The sequence below is a fragment of the Emydura macquarii genome, unplaced genomic scaffold, assembly GCF_026122565.2.
Source record: "Emydura macquarii macquarii isolate MOO-44397 ecotype Brisbane River unplaced genomic scaffold, CSIRO-AGI_Emac_v2 contig_2690, whole genome shotgun sequence".
Taxonomy (NCBI): domain Eukaryota; kingdom Metazoa; phylum Chordata; order Testudines; family Chelidae; genus Emydura; species Emydura macquarii.
The window spans coordinates 27,776-48,794 of record NW_027132827.1 but is presented as its reverse complement, the minus strand read 5'-3'; the positions used below and the strand labels follow the sequence as shown (position 1 = coordinate 48,794).

General features: G+C 45.0%; 1 protein-coding gene across 1 annotated transcript in view; it reads left to right on the top strand.

Annotated features, from left to right (window-relative positions):
- The first annotated feature begins 1,981 nt into the window (after positions 1-1,981).
- LOC137164735 (protein transport protein Sec24D-like) overlaps positions 1,982-21,019 on the top strand; it is a 36,794-nt gene continuing 17,756 nt past the window's right edge. The window contains exons 1-4 of the mRNA XM_067565672.1: positions 1,982-2,150; positions 6,178-6,371; positions 10,819-10,945; positions 17,817-17,965. Of these exons, the coding sequence (XP_067421773.1) occupies positions 6,221-6,371; positions 10,819-10,945; positions 17,817-17,965 (427 nt within the window). The 5' untranslated portion in view covers positions 1,982-2,150; positions 6,178-6,220. The remainder of the gene's footprint in view (positions 2,151-6,177; positions 6,372-10,818; positions 10,946-17,816; positions 17,966-21,019) is intronic.

The window sequence follows — 21,019 nt, the reverse complement described above, 5'->3', positions numbered from 1 at the left end:
GGGGCGAAAGACTCAAAGAACAACATTCCCCTGGTGTGTAGGAAGGCGCAGTGGCCTTCCTCTGAGCCTGGGCCCGCGGAGGGGCCGCCAGGACTGGACCGGGCAGGAGCCCGTTCTACAGGCATTAAACTTGACATGTCTCATGCAGAGACCATTTCCATGTAAACACTTTAATACTTGGTAGATTTAAACATCACTGTGGGATTAAGAGGGGAAATCATCTGGAGTATTGTTAGTTTTTTGTTGTTTTTTTAAATGGGGAGGAGGGGAGAGCAAACTCTACTTTCTCCTCACTTGTTTTGCCCTTTATTTTCCTCTTCCCCAGCATTTTTCTAATGTCATAGGTTCATAGACTTTAAGGCCAGAGGGACAATTTATAATACTCTAGTCTGACTTGAATAACACAGACCACAGAATTTCACCAAGTGTCTCCTTCATCAAGCCCATAACTTCTGGTTGAGCTAAAGCAGTTTCTCAACTTTTTCAGGTCAAGTCAAAATTTTTCATGACCACTTTCTTACATTTACTATAAAAGTAAAAAATGTATCAATAACTATAAACCTACAACATTTATTTGTGTGTGTTGACAGAAAATACTCGACCTTGAAAGGAAAAGGTGAATAAGAGTGGGGGAGCAAGATTTTCTTTGCTTTAGATTGTAATAACATTTTTAATGATCCCTGAGATCCCTCTTGCTTTTTGTGCCCCCCCAGCACTTGTGACTCACTGGTTGAGAAACACTGAACTATAGCATATCTTTTAGAAAGACATGCATTCTGCTCTAAAGAATTCCAAGGGATCACATCCTTAGATAAATTGTTCCAGTGGTTAATTGCCTTCATTGTTAAAAATATGGTGCCTTATTTATAGTCAATTTTTCTAACTTCAGCTCCTGCCTTCGGATCTTGATATGGCTTTGATTTCTAGATAATCGAGCCCTGCACCATCAGAAATCTTTTCCTCTAGGGTCTTAGACAGTGATCAAGTCACTTTCAACCTTCTCTTTATTAAACGAAACAGATTAAGCTGCTTTAGTCTCCCCACTTGAATCATTCTTGTAGCTATTTTCTGAACCCTTTCCTATTTTTCAACCTCTTTTTGTGGACACCAGCACTGGATACAGTATTCCACTACTGGTTTCACCAATGCTGTATACAGTGATACCACCACCTCCCTACTTTTACTTGCTGTTGATATTTCCCTCTTTATACTCCCAAGAATCGCATTTGCTCTCTTCATGACAGCACTGCCTGGGAATCTCACGTTCAGCTGGTTTTCTACCATCACCCACAACCATTGCCCAGTTATGTTAAACCTTGCACCTATCAAGCAAACCGCACCCTTGTGCCCATATGTAGCCTATTGTTGTGGGATCAGGGACTACAGGACTGCTGGATCAGAGAACTACAGTCAGCTACCAAATTTTGAAGTGTCTATTGCCATCCTCAAGCAATCTAGAATCATGAGCAAGACCTCAAAAACAAACCAACCCACAACGTTGGCTTTAAAATGAGCTTTTAAAACACAGCGGGTCCTTCTTATTTGCCTTTTGGGTTTTGAGCCAGCAGGGGTGGGTCATGTTTTTCACCTCTCCTGCACCCCAGGTTCTGTGACATCCTTTTTTTTAAGATTAAGCTGGAGATTAAAGATTAAACTGGAGAAAAATAGTGGCTTTGCTGCTTTTTCCTCCTTCTCTGCATTAATTTTCATGCTTTTCCGGCCTGACAGCTGCACCTCCCCACTGCAAGGCCTGCCTCGCCCCCCAGCTGCACTGCGACTCCTCTGCCCAGTGCCTTTCCTTCTCCCGCCCTAGGCTAGCCCTGACACTCTTCTTAGGGAGCTGAGTCTTCAGGCATGTGAGTGAGGGCGGTGGCTTTGAGGTTGTCAGTGCGCATGCTCGGACTCCCCTCTCGGGCATGCGTCTGAGCGCTAGGGAGCGTGGACTGGCTGAGCCAGGCTGTGATGTGAGCCTGGGCGCGTGCACTCGCCGGCTCCCGGCGCTCGCTTCCGCTGTTAGACGTGGCACTTCCCTGGGTGGCTGCGAGCGGAGAGGAGCCGGGAGCCCAGCGCCGGAGGCAGCAGCTGTGTGACCGGTCCCGAGCGTGCGAGCCAGAGAGACACGGGGGAGGGGGGCTGCACACAGTGTACAGGTAATGCAAACCTGGGGCAGTCGTGGGAAGCAGGGTGCCTGATACGCGCACAGCAAGGAAGTGCAGCCTATATCCCCCACGCCCCCCGGTTAGAGTGCAGCAGGGGGTGCGTCCTATATACATAGCACTGGGGGCCTGCTCGGTGGTGCTCATCCTATGTATAGAGCTTTGGGGTGCGGCATGAGGGAGGGTGCACCCTGAATACCTGGAGACTTGGTGGTGCAGCCTATATACACATCATCGGCGTAGAGTATGGGGTGCGTCTTATATAATAAGCAGAACTGAAGATCTGGGGGAGGAGTGCATACTATATATACAGCGCTGGGATTCGTTCTGTACACAGAGAGTTGGAGTACTGTGAGGGATTTGCATCCTGTATGCACCGTATTGAGGAACAGTGGTGGGGTGAAGAGCATCTTATATACACATCCCAGGGAGAGGGGGATGCATCCAGCACTGGAGAACTGGGGTGCATCCTATATACATGATACTGGGTAGCATTGAGATCAGGGGAGCAGGCACCCAGCATGCACAGAACTGGGGGGGGGAGCCATGTGAGTGGGTATGTCATCCATGAGTAACCCAAGTGGGGGAGCAGTGGAGGAGTGTCTCATACACAATACTATTAGTAAAGGGGAAGCAGGAAGATGCATTTTGTACACAGTACAATAATGGGATAAAGACGGAGAAGGCATTGCTGTAGTGTTACACTGTTGTAACTATGTCTCTTATATTGAAGTAAACATTAACTGTGTGCAGTCTTAATAAATTGGGGGAATTTAAATTTACTCTTCCACAATTCCTGGCAAGATGAATCACCTCTTATATTTTTGTATAGAATATACACACACAGTCTGCACTGCTTTGAGCTTGGTCTGTTGCCTAGCTTTCTAGTGTATAGTATGTAAAAATCATACTGATTGTCTAAGTTAGATTGTAAGGTGCTAGGGGCAGGAATAACACGCAACACGCTAGCACTTAAATAATAAAAATAACAATTCTCTTGCACTGGGGTGAAACTGTTTTTATGTTATAGTTACATCCTATAGCTGAACCCATGTAGATGGCCTTTGTGCTTTTGCTGAGCCACCTTGATTTCAGTGGAACTCTACATGGGCACAGCAATCATCCAGAATGGGCATAGCTGCAGGATTGCAACCAACTGATGTCCTCTGAATTAGTGAAGTGTTTGGAAAGATTTTGTTGTTTGGGTTGGGAAAGACATAAATTAATAATATGAGAGCAGAGAAAATAAAACTTTTCTTTCTGTTTATATTTATATATAGATATCTCAATACTGAAACTTGTGAAAAGGTCACCACGTGTGGTAGAAAACTCCTGGTTTAAGAGGCCACCCTAAAATATCTTGTGTAATTTCTAGTTCAGTTTTGTACATGTCTTGTTAAAGTTGAGCCTTGACTACTGGAAAAATGTATCCTAGTATCTTGGCTGGTGTCTCAGAGCAGATTTCTCTGTGCATTCTTCATAGATATATATTTGTGTGTGAGGGAGGTTATATATGATAGATATGAAATATAGTATGAGATGAGTCAGATCTGTCAGTTGGCATTATGTTGTTTATGTTTGAGTCCCTCTCCTTACACAAAATCTCTTTGTGTTTTTAATACAAGTGAGAAGTTTGACGTGGCAAGTTTTTTTTTTTTTTTTTTTTTTTTTTGGTCGTCCGTCCGTCCCCCCGCCCCTCCCCCCCCGAGTAGTAGAGGAAGTTTCCCCTGGATACTGTCAGGGCTAAGAAAGGTGTTGGCTGCTGAAACTTCCTCTGAATGAACATCTCTCTCTTCCTACATGCTGTGCTTTAGTGCTGACTATTAGGTAAATCTGTTCTAGAGTGACCAAAGCTCATGTTGCCACGTCTCTCTCTGCTGGGGAAAAAAAAAAGTACTACTGTAACAAAGCACTCTCTAGGCTTTTTCTTTTTCCAACTCTTACCGTAGTAGCTAAGAAACAAAAGACAGCTCTGTCATCTTATCTCTTTGGAACTGCTTAACATTCAACAAAAATGCCTTAAACAATTGGGGAATCTTGTATTTAGGAGAATTGTCGGCTAGCACCTCAGCTTGCACATTGGGTGCAACGAGAACTGGGTCTTGAGTTCTCTGCCCAGCCACTGATTGGTCCTCTTAGACCTGGGAAGGATGCTTAGGCAACATTTTTCAGGAGTGTTCGCTAAGTGTGCCCAACTTGAGGTACTTCGGGCCTGACTGTTCAGAGGTGCTAAGTACTCACATCTCTTCTTGACTTCATTTGGAGTTTTGGATGCTCAGTATCTCTGAACAATCAGTCTCATGTTGGTTACCAAAAATCAGTGGATTTTATTTTTCAAAGTTTGATCTTAACCTCGCTTATTTAGTTTCTTTACTCTGTAAAAAGGGCATTAAGATAATTACCTCACAGGGCTGGGTAAGCAAACCATGTTAATATCAGTAAAACATTTCATGTCTCCTAATGAAAGGTGCCATGTAAGTGCAAAGTAGTGTTATGAAATGTGCCAGTCTAGCTCAATAGTGCACTATATTACAGAGATCATAATATTTTATCTTAATTTTTAGCCCTACCCAGGAGAAAAGCACTGGTAAGTATGCTTGTAAACAAGACCTTCCCATAACAAAGAAATGACATGCCTAAAGACTCAGCCCAAAGAACGAGTACAGGTGAAATCCAGTTTCTAAACACAATGGAACTAAATTCCTGGCATCAGAAGGTCTGAAGTCTTGTGTGGGTCTTGGTTTTTGTTTCTCTTCAAACCAAATGCTAATAAAAAAGGGGAGGTGCAGAAGAAGGGGGGGGAGTGGCAGCTGAAGTTGCCCTATGGCTAGGTGCTGGTAGCATGCTGGGAACGGGGAATCAGCTTCTTGTCTGTTGAAACACTTGTGCATTTGCTAGAAGGTTCCCTGTTCTGATGACGTTGAGCAGGTTTGTCAGGCCTGGGCGATCAATGGAAAACAAGATTGGGTCTGCCAGAGAGTAAAAAGTAGAAAGATAAAGGAAAGTAGGGGTTAGGTGGCTGGGGTCTATAAAGGCTAATGAGGGAGCCTGCCCAGCCAGCCACCAGCTTTGAGTATGAACTTGGGGTTGGTTAGGAAGCAGGTCTCCTGTACCCTGTAATTGTGTTCTCTGAGCCTCCCATGTCCCATTGCCTAGCCTTTCAATCCTGTGACCAGAGATTGGCTGGGGAAGTCTGTAAGGAGCAGGGCTGGGTAGCAGGGCAGGCTGAGCAATGGGAGTAGGGCGGCACTGTCAGATAAATGAAGTAGCTGGTAATTATTGACATATCTGCCTACTTCTCTTGGAGTAACAACAATGGCTATAACAAGAAAGGGAATAACTTTGTTCTGCTTAAATCTGAAGGGGGGCCAAAGGCTGAGATGTAGTGCTAATGCAGATGGGTGAGACATTCTGGATTTGCATGAATTCACCTTTGCACTATAGGCCCTTTGCTTCAGCTAAACCAACAAGAAAGGGCCTTGAATCCTCCCTCACTACTGGGAATATGCATGGTTCAGGAGGCTCACTCTACAGCTGGCTCTCTGCCTCTCTCCTCGTCTTTAAGATGCCCTGGTGCAAGGAGTGTATTGGGGATAGGAGGAGGAGTTGCTGGGGTGGTCCTGCCCCCTGCTGATTCTGCATTGCCCACGCTTCCTGTGTATCCCGTGAGACTTGTGGTGTTCGAGGAGTGAACCCACAGTCTGTTTCCTGGGAGCAAAAGCAGCCCATTCTCTCCCCCTCCTAATAGAATAGTTTAAGGAGTTTCCTCCCACAGAGATCCCACCTCAAAACTCCAAAGCCCGGCTCTAATCTTTCCCCATGGATGGAGTGACTTTGTCCAGATAAATTGACTTGTTCAAGTTCACACAGAAAGGCGGTGGTAGAACTGGAGACAAAACTATTCTCTTGATTCCAGTTTGTTGTTGCCTTACGGTTTTCATTCTGTTCCTTTTAATAACACAAATGTGAGTTTCGTAGGATGCTAATGGAGTAAGAGTTGATGAAAATCTTTCTTGTGCAGGCTCTTAGTGAAGACTCCCGTTTGGAATGAGAATAGTGTCGGAATGAGTCAACAGGGTTATGTTGCAACACCTCCATATTCCCAATCCCAACCGGGTATCGGAGGTTTTTCTACAGGCTTTGGACCATCTACTTCTTCACCTCTTTATGGGCATCATGGTGACCCAAACCCATCACATTCAGCACATCAGTCAGGTAAGGTAATACTAGCGTAATGTATGCTCAGGACCTGATTCTTAATTGCCCTGCATCTCATGTCATTATTTACACCCGTGCTAAATGCTCCATTCTAATTTGGTGGTGTTTTATATCAACTTTGCACTGGTGCAAATGATAAGACAATGTGTAGAGCCACAAAGAATCAGGCCATTCATGTATACTTACACTGCATGTGAATTTTGCTTTGTAGGGAACAGTAAGTAGTATTTGTCTTTGGATACCACAGTGATAAGAAATATCTATTATATACAGACAGAAGGAAAGCAGTTCACAATTTTTTTTGAAAACAGAGAGGTGTTTTCTGAACTAACCTCTATTGATGGGAGATGACCACATCAGAAATGAGTTGTGTTTTCTGCTGTAGGACCAATAATTGATTAAAACAATTAATGACATCCTAACCGGGAACTTGATTATGAACGTCCAGTTGGCATTGTTCTCATTGAAATTGTTTCTTCACTGGTGAGGTTGGTTGAAAGGAAGAAAATATAGCCCAGCTATATCTGATCATATAGGAGCCAGCTGGCTTCTAATGGAAAATAACCTGGCTAGTTTTTATAGGCTGGGTGGGAAGTTGCTCATTATATCTCAACAGGATGTGCCTGCTGATTATTACACTATAATTGACAGATGTTGGATAAAGCAAAGCAGGACAAACACATAGCTGCAGTGATTATTTTTTATTTAACAAATGTCAGGTTACAAAATTCAAGAAAGATTGCCAAACTGGGGTTCCAGATTTTTTAAAAAAAAAGTAGAATATGTGATTGAACTTACATAGGGCTGCTGCAAGAAAATTTTCAAAGATTTATAATGGCATCCTATATAAGACTTGATTCTCCACTCACTGACCTGTGTAAATCAGGTGTAATTTCAATGAAGTTAAAGGAGTGTATATACTGGAGAAAAGAATCTGGGCAGTAGACTTTAGAGACAAAGGGAAAGTCATGCCTGACCAACCTGATTGCTTTCTATGATGAGGTGACTGGCTCTGTGGATGTAGGGAAGGCGGTGGATGTGATATACCTTGACTTTAGCAAAGCTTTTGATACTGTCTCTCACAGTATTCTTATCAGTAAGTTAAAGAAGTATGGGTTGGATGAATGGACTATAAAATGGATAGAGAACTGGCTAGAGCATAGGGCTCAACGAGTAGTGATCAATGGCTCCATGTCTAGCTGGTAACCAGTCACAAGCGGAGTTCCCCAGGTGTCGGTCCTGGGGCCGGTTTTGTTCAACATCTTCATTAATGATCTGGAAGATGGCGTAGATTGCACCCTCAGCAAGTTTGCAGATGACACTAAGCTGGGGGGAGTGATAGATACCCTGGAAGGTAGGGATAGGATACAGAAGGACCTAAACAAACTGGAGGATTGGGCCAAAAGAAATCTGATGAGGTTCAACAAGGAGAAGTGCAGAGTCCTCCACTTAGGAAGGAAGAATCCCATGCACAGCTATAGACTGGGGACCGACGAGCTAGGCAGCAGTTCTACAGAAAAGGACCTGGGGGTAACAGTGGATAAAAAGCTGGATATGAGTCAGCAGTGTGCCCTGGTTGCCAAGAAGGCTAATAGCATATTGGGCTGCATTAGGAGGAGCATTGCCAGCAGGTCGCGGGAAGTGATTATTCCCCTCTCTTCGGCATTGGTGAGGCCGCATTTAGAGTATTGTGTCCAGTTTTGGGCCCCCCACTACAAAAAGGATGTAGACAAGTTGGAGAAAGTCCAGCGGAGGGCAACAAAAATGATTAGGGGCCTGGAGCACAGGACTTATGAGGAGAGGCTAAGGAAACTGGGCTTGTTTAGTCTGCAAAAGAGAAGAGTGAGGGGGGATTTGATAGCAGCCTTTAACTACCTGAAAGGGGATTCCAGGGAGGATGGGGCTAGGCTGTTCTCAGTGATGGCAGAGGACAGAACAAGGAGCAACGGTCTCAAGTTGCAGTGGGGGAGGTCTAGGTTGGACATTAGGAAAAAGTTTTTCACTAAGAGGGTGGTGAAGCACTGGAATGGGTTACCTAGGGAGGTGGTGGAATCTCCATCTTTTGAGGTTTTTAAGCTGCGGCTTGACAAAGCCCTGGCTGGGATGATATAGCTGAGGTTAGTCCTGCTTTGAGCAGGGGGTTGGACTAGATGACCTCCTGAGGTTTAAAAAGGGGGAAGAAAAATGTAACATTGATGGGTGGGATATTGAGTCTGGAAAGGGAAACAACATAAAAGTTTTGGCCGACACTACAGAGGCAAGTAGAGCACATATTAAAACAGTAAAGGTGTCAGAGCTGTTTTTCAAAGTATTTAAAGAAGATAGATAAGAGAGGACTGTAGGAAGATGAAAACTTAGATTAGGCTTTACATTTCTCAGATATTGAGCAGGATCAACAGCTAAGTAGAAGACTGATTTCTTCACATTGCACAAGATTGCATTTGTAGGTTGTTGAACAGTCTGTCTACTTTTCTTATTCTCATGAAATGAGTGATAGGAACACATTCAGCCTAGTGTAAGGAGCCAGGGTTCTGTCACATACAGTGCAGCCTTTATACCAAGGGTGAATTTGGCCAAAATACACTGAATGAGATGGAAGAACCTCTGGAATGAGAAGTTTGTTTTGTTTGGAATATTCAGAAAGGAGAGTATCCAAGTTGGTAGCCATGCAAACTTTAACTTTAAGGAAAGTTAACCTAAAAGAAAAATAATCCAAGAAACTCTGATTGGAGCATTAGTTGCATTGCATTATTGTTCACTATAAATTGTAATCCATACAGTTAATCAGCAATCCAGTTTTCTCAGTGTTTAAGAAACACTCCTACTATAGGGATACTGGTTATAGGCAAGGAGGCATTTTTATGATAAGGCTGTGTTGTCAAGCACTTAGTTTTTTCTGAAAAGCACTGTCTTATGAAGAAAATAAAAGCTTAACCATTCGTGTTTTTTCTTCTTACTAAAAAGCGTAATGAGGAGGCTAGGAATTCCCAAATAAGATTCCACTATAAAATTGCACAGGTTCTTTCCTGCACTAGTTCGGCGGTCCTCTTTCCTAGCTCTTAATTTTTTTCTCATTTTTCCCTTCTAGCTTTTTCTTCCCTACTTTTTTCACTTCTGAATCCTTTTCACCTTCCTACTCTGTTTTTATTCTCTTCTTTCCTACACAGTCTTTTTCCTTCTGTTTCTCTTTCTCCCCATTTCTCCCCTTGGTTCCTTTGTAGTTACTTTGGCACTAGCACATGCTGCAGCTTCAACCAAGAGGGGTAACGTGAGGGCCTGCAGCTCAGATGCAGCAAGATAAAATTCTGTCTTTGGGAGAGAGGCAGCCAATGAAAGGGCAGCTCAAGTTGGGGAGGGGGCTTGGGAGCTGCCAGAAAGGAGGTACTTGGAAGGCAGTTAGAAAGGAAGGAGACAAAAGGAGGCGGTGAAAACGTATAAAGGGGATTTGCTGAGCAAGCTGTAGTATAGGAAGCTGTATGTTGAAGGGCAACGTGCAAGGAGCCCAGCTGCGAGGAACATAGAGCATGTGACTGGCGAGGTTGACCATTGGGACACTGACAGAGGTTACAGTTTGGGCCCCTGAAGAGTGAGAGTGGCCCTCCAGCTTGAGGAGCTGTTGTTTGTGGGTGAACCTGTTGGGAATAGGTGTGGTCATCGCAGTGCCAAAGCCAGAGAGCGTGCCAAAGCCATCACAAGCCAGAGAGAGGCGAAGATGGAACAGCTGGAGTGAAGCTGGGCTTTGCAGCCAGGGAGAAGAGTTGTTGATTCCTTCTTGAGGTGACACTGTGTTGTTGAAAAAACTTTTTATTGTGATGGTAACTTACAGTTTATTTTCCTAAGCAAGTATTTGATGTTATCTTATTATTTATCTTATTATTTGATTATTATTCTGTTATTTATATTATATTGTTCCTGTCACATTTCTGGGTTCTCCCCTTTATAAGGTTTAAAATTTAAGGTTATCTCCATTGTGTTGGTTTGCCTCTGCCTCTCCTCACAGTAGGCATAGCCTCGCTGAGGCCTGTGTCACTGTACCATCTCTCTGTTTATAATCTGTGCTTGTTAGTAAACAAAAACTAGTAATCCTTGAAAGCAATAAAGGAAAGAAAAATGTTGAAAAAGAGAAGAGGATGAGAAGGAAATAATAAATGGTAAGCATTGTTGGATTTTTTTTATTCATTTTTGTGTCTGGCTCTGAATTCATCCAGTTTTGGCTATTGCTGTTGAAACCTTAATTCTTACATCTCCTGATTACTAGAGCCCTGCAAATCTGCGGATATCCGCTTTACATCCGCAGACCATGTTTGCGGATTGGATGCAGATACAAAGTTTGTATCCGCACAGGGTTCTACTGATTACTTTGTGTTTCAGTGAGCCCCCATTTAATGGAGGAGTTTGCATTTTTATATTTGTTATAAATATATTTAAATGTGACTTATTTTAGGTATGTTGAAATCTACTGTGCCTTTCGGATCCCCTGCTCCTGTTGGAGCTCCACCTCCTGGCAACCACCAGTATAGCCAGACTAACCTCCAGAATGGCCCGTGTTCAACAGGACATCAGCCACACAGGTAATCTTCAAGAATTAACATGGATCAGATCTAACTTTTTCTTTATATATTTTCTTTTCATAGCTGATCCATGGGTATTACCTTCAGGCATTTCTAACCCATCTAACTTGGGGACTGTTCAGTATTCCAGGTTTAGCTTTTAAGTGAATTGAAAGTACATTTTGGGTCACAAATTGCTGTGAAATGGTCAGCCAGTCTTCTGGGGAGAGAATGAGGGAGAAGGAGGTCCAAGAAGAAGTAGGTAAATTGGAAATTATCCTTCTATTCCCAACTTCTGTTTGGAACTGTTTTTAAGGTGGAAGCAGAGATTGTTCTTTAAAAATATTTGTATTATTAAAGTATGTGTAATTAAAAGCTATATTGTAATAGCAATAATTCATTCACTGTGCACATAGGCTACTGATGCTGGGCTATTGATATGCTTAGGTGATTGAAGACAGTTGGCTTTTGTCCTTTCTTGCACTACATACATCCATGTGGGCACCAATAGACTTCTAATGCTCATTATTGTTTGTTAGTATATTCTGCTTTTCAGAGGAACAAGTCAGACCAGCTGTTTCAAATGAGCGTTGTGCTTTGGAATGGTTATGAGGGGTTAGAAGTGTAAATTTGATTCACCAGGGGGAAAACACTGATCTTTGGGTTCCTGGATCAAGTAACTATCTAATGTAGACTCAGGAGTAATTTAGACCATGTGTTTCAAATAACCTTTGTGTAGGATATATTCCCTTAGTAGAGGATTACCTTTGACCTTTTTTTCTGTGTCTGATTTGAAATATTAAAATAGAAAATGAACCAGCATTGAGAAAAGCTTTAGTATTACACTTTTTTTTTCTCATCTACTTGGAGGAGACAAAGGCAACAGACAAGTGTTAGAAATACAATCTGTTATAGAAGTTATAGAAAATTAATGTATCTTTCTTAGTTAGTCAAATTCATCTTATGACTAGAACCTCTTGGTTTGTTGTATAAATGCGTTACATCAGGGGCTAGTGAATTGAGACTAGAAGCTTGTGCATGTCTGTGAATCAATATTCAGTTTGCCTGCATAGCAGTTTCTTTAAGCCAGCTTCCAACATCACAGACAAAACTCAAGAGGGTGCTCTAAAGATAAGTTATCATGAGGTTTTGTCAAATTCTTGGAGCCTGGTGGTTGCCTTCTTTTGGTTTAAGTCCCATGATTTACTTTGGAGAGGAAGGTTGGTGTTTGGTGAGCTTTGGTAGATGTTTGGGGAAAGTAAAGTGAGGAGGAAGGGCTTCAGGAAGGGGAAGAACAAGAAGAGAGTGAAAGGGAGTAAGGAAAGTAGACAATGAAGATGGTGAGAGGGATAACAAGGAAAATGTGGAAGAAGATAATGAAGAAGTATGGAGATGATGGAGAAGGTTGACCACAGAGTGATTCAGTAGCATAATTTGTAGTTTGTATAGTTATAAATAACAATATGCATGCAGCTGCCTTGGAAAACAAACTAAAATAGCTTGAATAAAATGGCTTCCAAGGAGTCACAAAAAGAATTGTATGGTAAGTTTTCAAACTCTTAGCTGTAACTATTTTTGGTTGCATTTTCTTTGTTAATTCGATGCTGTCTAGCAGCAGTGTCTTACACATAAGTGAGCCAAACTACTAATGTCTTTACGTATCCATTTTAGTTGTCACCCAGATATATTTGTGAATAGTTTATTTTAAATAAAAATGCATTTATATGTGTTCAATGAGACCTCAAAATTAGGATGTTTCAGTTATTACATGTGTTGTGGTAGAATCTATAGATCCCACCTTAGTTTGGGGGCCCCTTTTTCTAGGCACTGTGCAAACACTTAGGCTTGATCTACACTACAGAGGTAGATCAACATAAAGCATCTTGTGTCAACCTAATGATGTCAGTGTACATAGTACAGCCTTGGTCCGGGCCATGTAAGTGCCCTACTACACCAACATAATAACCCCACCTCCACGAGAGGGGTAGGGCTTATGTTAGTGTAGTTAGAGTGATGCAGTGTCCATGTAGACACTGCTGGTTACTAATATTGGCTGTTGGCTCTCCTGTAGGGAGGTGCTCTCCTGGCACCCTTCCCACACACCCTGGCTTTCTTGTCAATTTCATGGTTTCAGCACATGAAATTGACAAGAATGACTGCAGGGAGCCAAGAGCCTGGGGGGGAGAGGCAGTCATGCTCCCAGCGGGGAACCAGGAGCCAAGGGGGTGGAGGGGAACCAGGCTCCCTGGAGGGATGTGTGCGCGGAGCTGAGAGTCCCGTCTCTCAGCCCTCCACACTGTCCCTGTTACACAACACACACTACCAACAGAAGAAGGATAGTGTGGACATGAACCACTGCAATAATTACTGCAGTGGTTCAAGTCGACCTAACATAGGTCGACTTATGTTTGTAGTGTAGACATGCCCCTAGTGAGAGACAGTCCCGGCTCTGAATAGCTCACAGTCTAAATAGACAAGATAGACAAAGGCTGGGAGGGGAATCAGGGACACAGAGGACCCAGTGTCACACAGCAAGTCAGTGGCAACACCAGGACTAGAACTCGCATCTCCTGATTCCCAGTCCTTCACCTTATTGGCTGTATGCTATGTACTATATCCTTATCCTTACCCTTTCCCTACATACTGCATATATTCTCCCATTAGGAAGAACTGGTATTGTAGTTCAGGACATGCCTAGAACAAAATAGTAAGAAAACTTAGTTATATATCACTTACCAGAAAGAGAGGTCCCTCTGTGTTCAGAGGTGGATTATGGTCAGAACAGTATAGAAGACCTCCCATTGGTGATAGCCGCACAGGTCAACTTTCCAAAAGAAAGTATATAGTGGTCAAAGGGCTTGTGGGGCTTATGGTCTTCTTTCCTTTTTTGCCAGCCACCAGTGCTGTATTTCCCCCTCTCTTTTTCCGCCTTTAATTTCTTCTCTTTCCTCCAGGTTCTCTTCTCTGTTGGCTTTTCCCACACACACGTGCAGAACACCACCCACTGCTTCCCACACACAGGGTCTCCTCCCCATACAGAGATTCTTCAACTGTCTTGCCTCATTATTTTACACATGCACACTCTCTCTCTCTCTCTCTCTCCCCCCCCCCCCCCTTGTTAATACAGTAGGAATCTTCCTCATCCACCCCAAATTAAGGTGTTCCCTTGATCGCACAGGTGGAAAAGGGGTGAGCTGATTTGATATTTGGGTTCAGAATTTCAAAAGAACTTCTGAAACTGCATCAAGAAAATCTTTCATGCAGCCTCCTCTCCCCGCACACATTTAATTGCTTCTCATAAGTAATTGTGTATGCAAATTAATACTTGTTCTATGTATAGGCATATAGTTTCCTCTGTGTGTGCACGTCAAGATTATTGTACTATAAATATAATTCTTGTGGACAGAATCTGAGACTTCTTTGTAATTTTGGCCATGATAGTCAATGGTTCTTCTTCGAATTATGTTCCCATGAGTGCTCTACTGTAAATTTGGCAGTGCCTTTTTATCTGGAGTTGGAGATCTTCAGTAGCAGTGCCCATTGGACCACACATGCACCTCCTGTGCCTCACACAGTGAGCGGGAAGTGTATATAGCGCTGTGCAGTCCGACCACCCCCAGTTACTTCTCTACCGCCTGCAGTCTGGAACGGAACCCTTAGCAGAGCCTGTTTTTTCCATCTTCTCCTTAGATACTACTGTAGTAACTCTCCCTTAGATAGATAGATAGTTAGTTAGTTCTTTGGGCTTTTTTCCTCTTTCTTCCTTCAAAAATTAATTTTTTCCTACTATTTTATTTTAATTTCTATGACCCTACACTCTTCAGCATAATGTAGTTTTCTGTTTTCCCACTTTCCTCCCTTCCCAATCGGGAAGCTATTACCTCACCTTTATGCCCAGTTCTCCCAGCTTTAAGAGGTGATCTCCAGCAGGGCCGCCTTTCTGATTAACGCATGGCCATGTGGAGTGCATTCATTGTTTGGGAGAGGAACACGTTCCTCGGAAGTGCTCCCATTGCCTTGATTTGAAACCTAGAGCAAGAAAGGACAGGGACATCAAACTTAAATTGCTACTGATGGAGAAGTCCCTTTGTCCAGCCTCTGCTCCTGGCTCATGTTCCTCCCCAGAGAGGCCCTTACAATCATCAAGATCTAATACCGACTCTCACTCTCCACACCCAAGTAAGAGAAAAATATCCTGTGACTGGGCTGAAGGTAAAAGAGAGCGTTCTCCTCTTCAACTCCTGAGGCACAAACCTCAAGAGTGCCATCCCAAGCTAGATCCATGGTGTCAATGGCTTCTGACAAGGGGCAAAGTATTGCGAAGAAACTGAGTTCCTCAGCCCTAAGACAAAGTCGAAAGACCATACTAGGGCACATCACCAGCTGTTGGCATCACCTTCTATTTGTGGTGACCGAATCGTGCCCTTGACCTCATCTGCATCTCTGACGTGCTTTGTGGCTCTGAAACAGCCAATGGCACCAATACTGACTCAGATCAAGACCTTGGCACCGACCTAAACTGCTTCTATGACAACAGCTCCAAAAAAATCGTTGGCACCACCTGCTAATCATGCTGAAAAACACACCACGGCATCGTGTACGACAGTGGTGCTGTTGATGCACCACAGGAGTACAGATACATATCAGACCTAAAAGTATCTGGTACTCCAGAGTCTCCATTCCTTAAACGAGACTTATCTCAAGTCTCACATTCACCTGAGTCAAGCCTTGCCTCATTCCCTCTGATGGAAACAGCTCCCCCCTTCTCGAATGATGCAGAGGAAGAAGAGGAGGGGTATGTTGAATCTGTTACCTCATCAGCATTAGGGCAAATAGCACTGGCCTTGCAAACTTACCCTTCAACACCTCAGGGTACTCAATCCTGGCAAGGTCCTCCCTGGATGCAACCACACATTCTTCTTCCACCTAACTGGCCATACTGGGACCCTTGTGCCATGTATGGGGCTCAATTTGGTAATCCACCAGCACAGCAGATACAATGTCCTCCATCTATCCTATCCTCAACAAACTGATGACCTCTGGATATACAACCTCCATAAGCACAACAGGAAGAGCCAGTGCTGGAGCATGAAGAGGAGGTGATCAAGAGGAAGAGGCACCATTGGCCCTGCACTTCTCATCATCCTCACCTGACGAAGCCATCATGCCACCGCCTCCTACTGCGACCGATGATTTTCACCATTTTCAGGACTTGTTCCGCAGAATGGCAGATGCTCTACACATTCAACTGGAGGAGGTTAAAGGAAAGCAGCATGAGCTGATTGACATTCTCCATACCTCCTCAGCAGCAAAGATTGCACTACCAATCAATAGTGCACTACTTGAATCAGTCTGTCTTTTATGGCAGACCCCATTCTCCATGCCGCCTACATGCAAACATGTGGATAGAAAATACTATGTACCAGCAAAGAACATGGAGTTCTTATTTTCACACCCTTCTCCAAACTCCCTCATTGTTAACGTGGTGCAAGAAAAGAACTGCCAATACCAATCTGCCCATTCCTGACCAGGATTGAAAATGATTAGATTTATTCGGGAGAAAATCTTACTCCTCTGCCACCATCCAGTTTAGAATTTCAAACTATGAGTCCCTCATGGCGAAATACAATTATATTAGCTCTTCCAATTTGGAGTTGTCTCAAGCCCACCCAGAGTCTAAAAAGGAGTAATTCTTGCTCCTAATATCAGAAGGCCATCTTATAGCCCATACAGCTCTTCAAGCCTCCTTGGACTCAGCCAACCCAGCAGTCTGATCCATTGTTACTGTGGTAGTAATGTGGCAAGCCTCCTGGTTACATCTCTCAGGATTTCCCAAGGGGGTACAAATAAGGTTGAAGGACAAAAATTGTTCTCGGAGCATACTGACAATTCACTACACTCGCTAAAGGATTCCTGAGTTACACTCAGGTCTCTGGGTATATACCCTCCACAGCCAAAGAGGAGATGAGGGAAATATCAGCTTCCCCCAAGATCCTGACCTCAACCTTATTACCTACAGTGGAAGTTCAACAACCAATGCTGCCGTCAATGCCCTCCCAATAATAACAGTAATCGCAGACAGCCTGCTGTACGAGGGGCAGCGTCTTATACACCTTCCAACAAACAACAATTTTGAAGGGGTGGCAGGGGCCCGAGAACACCCCCTCTGTTCCACCTGTCCCCGCAGGCTCCTTCCTCGATAAGAACACATGCCACACAAGCACTGTCAACCTCTGTTACATTTCTTAACAATGTTCCAATTATTGACATATGCAAGGCGGCCACATGGGCGTGCTCAGATACATTTGTCCAACACATTATGTAAGATTCCTCTGCAGACACCATCTTGGCCATACAGTCCTATCCTCAGCTATACAAGCCACTCCAAAGCCCCAACCTTCCCGCTACAGGTACTGCTTTGCAGTCACCTACAGTGAAGCACCCATGGGGACATCAATCGAAGAAGAAGAGAAGGGTATTCACCTTGTGCAGTAATTGAGATTCGAGAATTGAGGTTCTTCGAGATGTGTGTCCTCTTGGGTGCTCCACTACCCGTCGTCCTCCCCTCTGCTTCAGAGCGTAACATATGGGCTCTGGGGCAGAGAAGGAACCAAGGGCAGTCAGACCACACAGCGCTATATATATTTCCCACGCACTATGTGAGGCAGGTGAGGTGCACATGTGCGGTCCAATGGGCCCTGCTATTGAAGAGCTCTGTTGCCACACCTCCAGTGCAGCACCCATGGGGGGACGCATCTCAAAGAAACTCAGTTACTGCACAAGGTGAGTAACCTTTTCTTTCAGTGTCATCTGTGAGGAGATATTAGACTTTCTGGAATATGTTTGGCTGAGATAATTCTTTGTATAATATAAATTAATTTTCTCTTCTCAGGTTTCAAGGCCCTTCCCCTGCCAACAGTACAGCACCTGCCTATCCCCCATACTGCCATCAGTCACAGCCATCCTATCCAAATACTGCATCATCTTTAGCCACAACCCAAGTGGTTAATCAGCTCAGCACTCTGCAGATAAATAGCTATGGTAATGGTTGTCATTTATCCATTTTCATTAGTTAAAGCTATTTAGTAAAATATGAAAGAGTCAACAATTTATCTATTTTGATTTTTTTAATATTGTTAAATAAGTTGAAAGTAAACTGTATTTTTCTATTTGAGACCCCTCTGTGTTGAGCATTGTTACTTCTATCTTCGAGTGATTGCTCATATACATTCCAATATAGGTGTGTGCACGCCACAGTGCACGGTTCCCGGAACTTTTTTCCCCTTTTTCCCTCTGGTGCCCCCTGGAGTGCTGGGCTCATGCTGCAGCACATGAGGCACTGCCGCCCTATGCCCCCTTAGTCTCTTCTTTCCGCCCGTGACGGTCGGATGGAACTAGCACTTGCTCTCTGCAAGTGCCATTCCCCTTCTTTTATTTCTTTGTTAATCAAAGTACCTAGTTCGTTTAAGTAGTTGTTAAGTGTTGTAGCTTAGGAAGAAGTCACTGACGGACTTAAGGTGGCCGGGCTATGTCCTGGCTGCCTGGATTTAACACCCCCCCCCCCCCGTCCCTCCTCCCACTCGGTACCTTAAGTGCCTGGGGGGACAGCAGACAAAAGTAAGATATGCAAGGCTTTAAACAGTGAGAGAGATCAGGTTTAAAGCCTTGCTTCTAGCGCAGCGCTCCGCTCTGTGTCCGGGTCGACCTGCTCCCCCTCGGTGCGGAGCGCACCGTCGGCACCGAATTCTACCCGGTATGGAGCAGCATCCCTGGTGTCGACAACGAGGAGCGTGGACGCTCCCCTGTGCCGTGGGTACGGGCAGGGTCGAGGACAGAGATGCACCAGCCACGACCCGTCGAGTCCCCTCCGGGTCTGTATCTCTGTGCAGGGGTCCACCCCCGACTCTTCGGAGTGGGAGAGTGCCCCTGCCAATGCGGAGGCTGGCGGCATGAGCCTAGTTGGCCGGTCTGTCACCTCCGTGCATCCCCCCTTCTTCCCCCCCCGGCCGAGGAAGAAGGGGCCGGGTCCCGGGGCAAGCCCATGTGGGTCCCCCCAAAGGGCGATGGAGATCCGCGGTACGGGGAGGACGATCTCCTGCCAGACGGCCACCAGGGGTAGAGCGAGCTCCCCCAGCGGGTCTCTTCGGGCACCGCAGCCCCAGATGGTGCTGGAGCTCCCGGCACCCGGTCCTGGATTCCCTGCAGCTCATGGCCTGGAGGCTCTGTGGCTGACGGAGGCAGAGGGAGCCTGCTTGGTGCAGGTCCCACAACTCCTGCTGGGCAACAGGGACCCTTCTACGCAGGTCGTGTATCAGGCTAAGTGGACATGGTTTACCTCTTGGGCGGAGTCCTGGGACATTCCGCCAGCCTCTTGCCTACGCAGGCAACCCTGGAGGACTCCGGGGTCTGGTGCTGGCCTAGTTGATGGTCCACTTGGCAGCTATTTTGGCCTTCCATCACCCGCTAATGGGGAGATCCCCGTTCTCCCATCCCACGTTGGTCAGGGTGCTCAAGGGGGTGGAAAGGCGGTATCCCCAGGTCTGCAATCCAGTGCCTCCCTGGGATATCAGCCTGGTCCTCTCGAGACTCATAGGGCCCTCCCCTTTGGAACCCATGGCTTCATGCCCTCTGCTGCGCTTCGTGGACAGTAGCCTTCCGGGCAGCCATTACCTCAGCTTGGGGGGTCTCCAAAATTAAGGCCTTGACCTCAGAATCCCCTTATACACTATTCTATACGGATAAACTGCAGTGGAGGCCACGCCCAGCCTCCCAGCCTGGGTTGGTTTCAGAACTTTGTTGTAACCACGATTGATCTCTCCCTGTGTTTTCCCAAACCGCGCGGTCTGGGTTTGGAGATGGCATTCACTAGATGCGAGACGAGCCCTGGCCTGTTAGATTGAAGACACGGCCGTTCCAGAAATTGGCGCAGCTCCTCGCCGCGGAAGCGGGGGCACCGGATGAAAGGATCCCTGGTCTCCACCCAGCATATCTCTGCGTGGATCACATCCTGCATCAAGTGCTGCTAGGAGCAGGCAAATGTGCCGCTGCCGGGTGTTATCACAGCGCATTCACCCAGAACTAAGGCCTCATCTGCGACTTTTCTGGAGAGAGTGCCCCTGCAGGACATCTGCAAAGCAGCCGCCTGGTTGTCGGTCCACACCTTCACATCCCACTACGCCATCGTTCAGCAGGCAAGAGAGGACGTAGGATTCGGCAGAGCCGTGCTGAGAGCAGCTCACCGGTAACTCCTACCCACCTCCAAGTTACAGCTATTTAATCACCTATATTGGAATGGATATGAGCAATTACTCGAAGATAGAAAACAAGGTTACTTACCAGTAACTGTTGTTCTTCGAGATGTGTTGCTCATATCCATTCCACACCCACCCTCCGTCCCCGCTGTCGGAGTTGGCAGAAAGAAGGGACTGAGGGGGCGTAGGGCGCAGCACTCCAGGGGGCACCAGAGCCAGCCCTACAGGGTCTGCTAAGGGGAAAAATGTTCTGGGAACCGTGCACTGTGGCGTGCACACACCTATATTGGAATGGACATGAGCAACACATCTCGAAGAACAACAGTTACTGGTAAGTAACCCTGTTTTATTCAGATTCCTAAATGTCAGTCTCATTCTGCTCCTTAAGTGTGTCTACCTCTAATATAGGGGGAAGTTTTCAAAAGTGCTGAATGCACTCATGTCATTAAAGGTAATGGTAAAATTCCCATTGACTTGGGTGGAAACTGAGTTAGGACAACCTGTGCACTTTTGAAAATTCCACCTTACTGTTAATCAAGTATTCTTTGTGTTAAGTATTTTTCATAATACTGCACTTTAAATCAGCATGTCTTAGTATTTAATTTCTATTCCCACTAATGGATATTGAAACTAATTTTAGAAACTTGTCTTTTTAAAGTTTGGTTTGTCTTTGAAAGTGACTGTAAAAAAATAGTAACTCAATAGTTACAATAGTATAATACAATGGTAAGTCACCCAGGTGTACTAAAAGTCATATCTGCTTACTTCAGAGTGTACTATGTCTTTAATCTCATTAACACTGTAGAATGAAGACAGCTCTGAGTGGAGTGAGCTGAACGCTATT